Raw genomic sequence first — 5,816 nt, 5'->3', positions numbered from 1 at the left:
GTCTGTGACTTGATGACAATGTGCATCAATAAGATGAGGATTGACCAAGTCAGACTAAGCCAACTAACTCATTAGAACACGTCAGTTAGCCTGAAAGGCAAACTGACCCAATTGATGTGGACTAACCAAGAAAGAAAAAGGCAAATTTAACAACTACAGCTTAGAGGGAGAAACTAGACGTATGATTTATTGCTTCAAAGATGTTGAAAGCTGAGAGCTACCTCTTATTAATTCTTGATCCTATACCGTTAGTATCAGCAAAGAATGAGTCCTATGTTTCTTCATGAAACCTTCCCTTCTTTCAATGGCATGTTTCAACCCAGTTGTCTACATGACAAAAGAGGCATTTGAGAAACTTTTTTTTTTTTATTTAAAAGATGGTAAATTTAGGCATAATGAGCTAAACTAAAAAATTAAGGGAATTTTAAAGGTTATTGTTGCTAGGTAAATTTTTTATACAAATAATACACATTGGTCCATGTTCAAGTCCATAGAAAAGGAAACCAAACTGATGGCTAATTCAAAGGGTCCCCAATTAGATGGATAAATGATACATACACGGCTGCATACCTGGGCAGCCATTATGAACCATGCCACAAAGTCTCACTGGCAAATCAGTTCTACACCAGATAGAACTTTGAATATAGTAATACCACATGATGCAAATAAAAGTTGAGTTAAATCCAGAATTTCCCCAGGAAGGGGGGGGGGGGGGGGGGTCTCTTGAAGGGAAACAGCAATTACATGCAGATGAGTTGCAAAAAGTCAATCTTCACTTTACATACTTCTACTGGGTGCAGCTTGTTTTGATATTGTGTTCTGCCATCACTCACTTTAACTGTTAATTAGCATGATTGAGATGAATATTCTTGGATTTACTACTTTAGTGTTATGGGTGTTTTCTTGGACTTACTGTTTGTACTTATCTCTCAATATGATTGAAATGTTTTGGTAATACATGCATAGTATACAGCACCTGTTAGAAAAAGTGGTCTATTACAAGTTGAAGGAGCTAGAAGAGAGCTAGAGGCAGACCGAAAAAGACTTGGGTTGTAAAAAGAAATGATTAAGTGCCCATAATTTAATGATGGATATGGCTCTAAACCAAACAGAATGGCAAAACAGGGTTCATGTGGCCAACCCCATATGATTGTTGGGACAAGGCTTATATGATGATGATGATGACAACGACAATGGCAATATTGTAGATTCAAATTCAATGTACCACTTTTAGCTCATTCGAAAATCAAAATATGCAACACCCCACTGGGAGCAGATTTCTATGCCTCCAGTCCTGAAATATTGTAGATTTAATATTTGCTCCGAATCCTGAAAATATTGTAGATTTCTATGCCTCCAACTCGGTGTATTTGCAATTCAGTTTAGTATAATTTGAAGAAAATTTGGACCTATATCTCCTTGTGAATCTGAACTAGAAAAGGATTTTCAAATGGAATACACTTTAGTCTGATATGATCAAAAAACAGCCAATATCTGTAGTCACTGAAAACAAATTCAATGTACAGGCAACAGTTTTTAGTTGACTGAATCAATCTGCCCATAATGAGAGTTATGGAACAGAATGAGCTTCAAGCCTCTTGCACTTTCTGCAGGCTTAGATGTTTTCTTCATGGGGAAGCGATAATACTTCTCTTTCAGAACTACATCATCTGAGCAAGACCAAGTAGGTCCTCTTGGAGTGCTGTCCACCCATAAGAACCTCTCAGAGTATGGGTTGACAAGACTTTCACGGAACTCCTCTGCAGTCTCACAGATCAATCCCTGAAAAATAAAATGACACCGACACCATCAATTATATCCTTACCACTACAAATGAATGAAATTCATTTTGAATATCAAGTAAAATTTTGAAAACAGAAAGGGAAAATAAGGCACGTAAGAAACCCTCTGAGGAGTGGTAGTAGTATAATTACCTCCGCCATGGCCTTGATCTTCAATGTAACATCATTAGTAAGAAGAACGAGCTGTCCATCATTCTTGATTCTTTTGAAAAGGAGAGCGCAGTCAAGGATATGGTCTTCTGCAGTTGGGGAAACAATCTCCATTAAACTTCCAAAGGAAGAAAATGGGACTGAACCCCCATTACTCCCTTCACTTAGTTGTGACCCCGGAGAAGCAGGAGGGGTTGGTGCAATTGGCATGCCCTCCACTGAGTTCTGAACATGAATCCACCACTTGGTTTTCACCATACAGTCTTCTATCCATTCCAATACTGAAGAAACTTCTGTCGCCCGTCTGAACAGGCTTCCACGACGCTTCATACAATCAAGCTCCCTTATGACTGCAAAGGAAATTGTAACAGGATCACATACTTTCTTTAGTAAAACCTAAAATGCACAAACTGTTACACAGTCCAAATTGTGAAATAAAAACCAGAACTCATCAGGCAATAAAATAATTCAATCAAATATACCCATTCTAGGAATTATCAGCTGGGTGCCCTTGAGGCCTTGTAGAAGCTGCAAGGACTTCCTGGACTCTTTGTTTAGAAGAGAAGTTGTGTCCACTACCATGTACCACCTTTTCTTTGCATCTCCAAGAGGTTGATCCTTCTGACAGGAAATATTGTTAACTTCCAGTTTGATGTAGCAGAAGCAAGGAGTTTCTACAATGCATTCAGCAAAATATAAAAGGGGACTGAAAAGTTGTCAATTAACTTACAGGAGATGGATTGATCTTCTTCCACATGGAATGGGAACAGTTGACAGAATTGCTGCTCCTTGTAGCGGCATTAAGGACTGTATCTTCTGTCAAACTCTTGCTGCTAGAGTTTGCAAGTAAACACTGGAATGGTGCCCTTTCTTCTTTTCTCTTAATCTTCATTATGTTTGCAAGTTTTGCTCGATTTCCTGAAGCAAGTCGCCCCGAGAGAACTTTTGGTGTAATATTCTCCTTGTCCGAAGAGAAAAGTGTGTCTTCTTTTCCATCAATTTTGGAACTGCTTGTAATCTTTTCCAACAAAGATTCAGATAATTTTGGGTGTCTGATTTCTTCTAGTCTACCTTTCTTCATGGCTTTCAACGCCAGAGTATTAGGGGTAAGATTTTCCTTATCTGGAGTAAAAATTTCTTCCTCCCCATCCAAACCAGAGAAAAAAGCAGTGGAAGGTGATGCATTTTTATTCTCGTTCTGGTTTTCTGGTTCAATCCCATCACCAGTACAAGATAGCACAGTTTTTCTTATGTTCCTACCAGTTTGAATTTGAAGGGCGCTTGAGGGTTTGCCTCTTCTTGACCAAATGCTCGGGCACTTTTTCTCTGATTTCTCCAGAGGGATTTCCTTATTTTCTGTGTCTGCGAGCACCTCTCTGACACAAATAACTTGCGAGCTCTGGTTTTCTTTGTCAAATTGTTCTTCCGAGGTCTCTGAGAGAACTACATCCACAGGCAATGATGAGTTAACAGATTCCGTCACCCGAGGTTCAGACCAGAAGCTCAAGTTGTCCTGTTGCAGTGGTTTCCTTGTAGGACTCTGTCTTTCTCCTTCAAGCATTTCACCCACAGACTGAACTTCCTCTTGAAGGGCGCTTGAGGGTTTGCCTCTTCTTGACCAAATGCTTGGGCACTTTTTCTCTGATTTCTCCAGAGGGATTTCCTTATTTTCTGTGTCTGCGAGCACCTCTCTGACACAAAGAACTTGCGAGCTCTGGTTTTCTTTGTCAAATTGTTCTTCCGAGATCTCTGAGAGAACTACATCCACAGGCAATGATGAGTTAACAGATTCCGTCACCCGAGGTTCAGACCAGAAGCTCAAGCTGTCCTGTTGCAGTGGTTTCCTTGTAGGACTCTGGCTTTCTCCTTCAAGCATTTCACCCACAGACTGAACTTCCTCTTGAAGAGCGCTTGAGGGTTTGCCTCTTCTTGACCAAATGCTCGGGCACTTTTTCTCTGATTTCTCCAGAGGGATTTCCTTATTTTCTGTGTCTGCGAGCACCTCTCTGACACAAAGAACTTGCGGGCTCTGGTTTTCTTTGTCAAATTGTTCTTCCAAGGTCTCTGAGAGAACTACATCCACAGGCAATGATGAGTTAACAGATTCCGTCACCCGAGGTTCAGACCAGAAGCTCAAGCTGTCCTGTTGCAGTGGTTTCCTTGTAGGACTCTGGTTTTCTCCTTCAAGCATTTCACCCACAAACTGAACTTCCTCAGGACACGAAGAATTCATAAATTCTGGCATGGGAGGTGCTGAAGGGGCCTGATTCTCTATAAATGGCGCTGAAATCTCATCAAGAAATAAGGAATTCAGACTGTCCAGAACGGGAGGCTCCAATGGTGCCTGTTTGTTTACAGAGATTGAATTTTCATCATGAAATAAAGAACTCAGAACCTCTAGAGTAGGAGGTTCTAGTGGTATGCATTGGTTTACAACGGGTACAGAATTCTCATCAGGAAATGAAGAATTCAGAGTTTCCAGAACTGGAGGTTCCGACAGTATCTGTTTGTTTACAAAGGACATCGAACCATTGTCCTGCAAAATAAGAAGAGAATTAAGGCAGAGTTTCTTCTCTCATTGGGTTGCTTTATTTGGCTGAGGAAGTGTGCTACATGAGTCTCACCTGAGATATTTCTTCTTCTATTACATCTAACGGTGCCAACGCTGATGGAGGTACAAATGGATTCATCATGTCGAAGGCACGGATCAAAGGCAGCCAGTGCAGCTTGTAAATCCTGGTTGAAGCTCCTAACCTTAATGTATCGCCCTCATTCAGTTCCACAAGAACCTGCGGTTCAATCTTTTTCCCAGAGACCCAGGTTCCATGGGCTGAAAAATAATAGGAACAAGAATCAAAAAACCCAAGAACAAAGAATGAAATAACTTAGTAGCAGAGAAAAAAATGAAAACACAGATGGGAAATTATACAGAAGAGACGGAGAGCACAAAAGGGAAAAAAATGTCTCGAGCAAAGTAAGATACCCGATGACAAATCAACCACTGAAAGTTTCTTTAACGAGGGTTGCGAGTGGATTCGAAGATGAAATCGGCTAACACTGGGGTGCTCCAGCATGATATTGCAATCTGGATGTCGTCCAACCAGCAATATCTCATCATTTTCCTGGTTGTTTTTCTCCCTATTTGCGTCTGGACCGATCGGACTGGGCTCCGAGATCGATGGGGGGTTGTTGAGGAGGAAGATGTTCTTGAGAATGCTACCATTTTTAAGAACTGAGAAAACAGGGATCTTCTTCTCTTCCATCTCCATCTTGCAATCTTTGTTGTCGGCCATGTCCGAGATGGGGTTGGGCTTTCTTCTCACTTTTCTCTCGTTTTTCTGGGGATTTGGTGATGAAGACGAAGACTGGTGTGGAGAAATGGACTGGACCTTAGTTTCAATTTTATTGAAATGCTCTTGATTATTTCATTTTCGATTTTGAATTATAAAGATGACCGTTTTTTGAATGCAACGGCTAGCTTTTCCTTTATTGACAATTTATTAGAGACGTTTTAGCTTAATCAATTGGACACGATGATGCCGGGACGGGCTTTTGAGACCTCATCTGGACACCGTTGGATTTGAACAAGTGCACGAGGATCCCACGAGTAATTCCAATCGTACGTATGTCTGAAGCGCAACAGTAAGAACAAAATTGTGGCTCGGAAGTGTTATAATTAAGAGTTTCATTATTAATACATTATTACTTTATATAATGGACCGAAAAACTTGAATCAAATAAGAAGATGAGAGTTCACATCTGCGCTCCACAAGAGGTGGCCTCACAACGTCCTACAATATATTCTCGTCATGTATTGATAACATCTCCCCATGATAATATTAGAATCGATGATGTCATTATCAG

The 5,816-nt window shown here is 40.6% G+C and overlaps 1 protein-coding gene across 1 annotated transcript; it reads right to left on the bottom strand.

The window, feature by feature from the left end:
• Positions 1 to 1,414: 1,414 nt before the first annotated feature.
• Positions 1,415 to 5,373, bottom strand: LOC104596749 (forkhead-associated (FHA) domain-containing protein). The gene is made up of 6 exons (XM_010258026.2): positions 4,936 to 5,373; positions 4,577 to 4,782; positions 2,683 to 4,488; positions 2,435 to 2,573; positions 1,935 to 2,302; positions 1,415 to 1,782 (listed from the first exon to the last, which is right to left on the bottom strand). The coding sequence occupies exons 1-6, from the start codon at positions 5,243 to 5,245 to the stop codon at positions 1,537 to 1,539; spliced, it is 3,075 nt and encodes a 1,024-aa protein (XP_010256328.2). The 5' UTR covers positions 5,246 to 5,373; the 3' UTR covers positions 1,415 to 1,536.
• Between the last annotated feature and the right edge of the window lie 443 nt (positions 5,374 to 5,816).

This window comes from Nelumbo nucifera, chromosome 5 (genome assembly GCF_055504915.1).
Source record: "Nelumbo nucifera cultivar China Antique chromosome 5, China Antique-T2T, whole genome shotgun sequence".
NCBI classification, from domain to species: domain Eukaryota; kingdom Viridiplantae; phylum Streptophyta; class Magnoliopsida; order Proteales; family Nelumbonaceae; genus Nelumbo; species Nelumbo nucifera.
Note: the sequence above shows the minus strand (reverse complement) of the source record. Positions and strands in the feature narration are given on the sequence as shown.

What these genes read in the sequence shown, in the direction of transcription:
- LOC104596749 (XM_010258026.2), bottom strand. Translation starts at nt 5,245, where the DNA reads ATGGCCGACAACAAAGATTGCAAGATGGAGATGGAAGAGAAGAAGATC. An exon ending in TAGAAGAAGAAATATCTCAG is followed by an intron (nt 4,489 to 4,576) that starts GTGAGACTCATG and finishes CTTATTTTGCAG; the next exon opens with GACAATGGTTCGATGTCCTT. An exon ending in AGAAGATCAATCCATCTCCT is followed by an intron (nt 2,574 to 2,682) that starts GTAAGTTAATTG and finishes ATTTCCTGTCAG; the next exon opens with AAGGATCAACCTCTTGGAGA.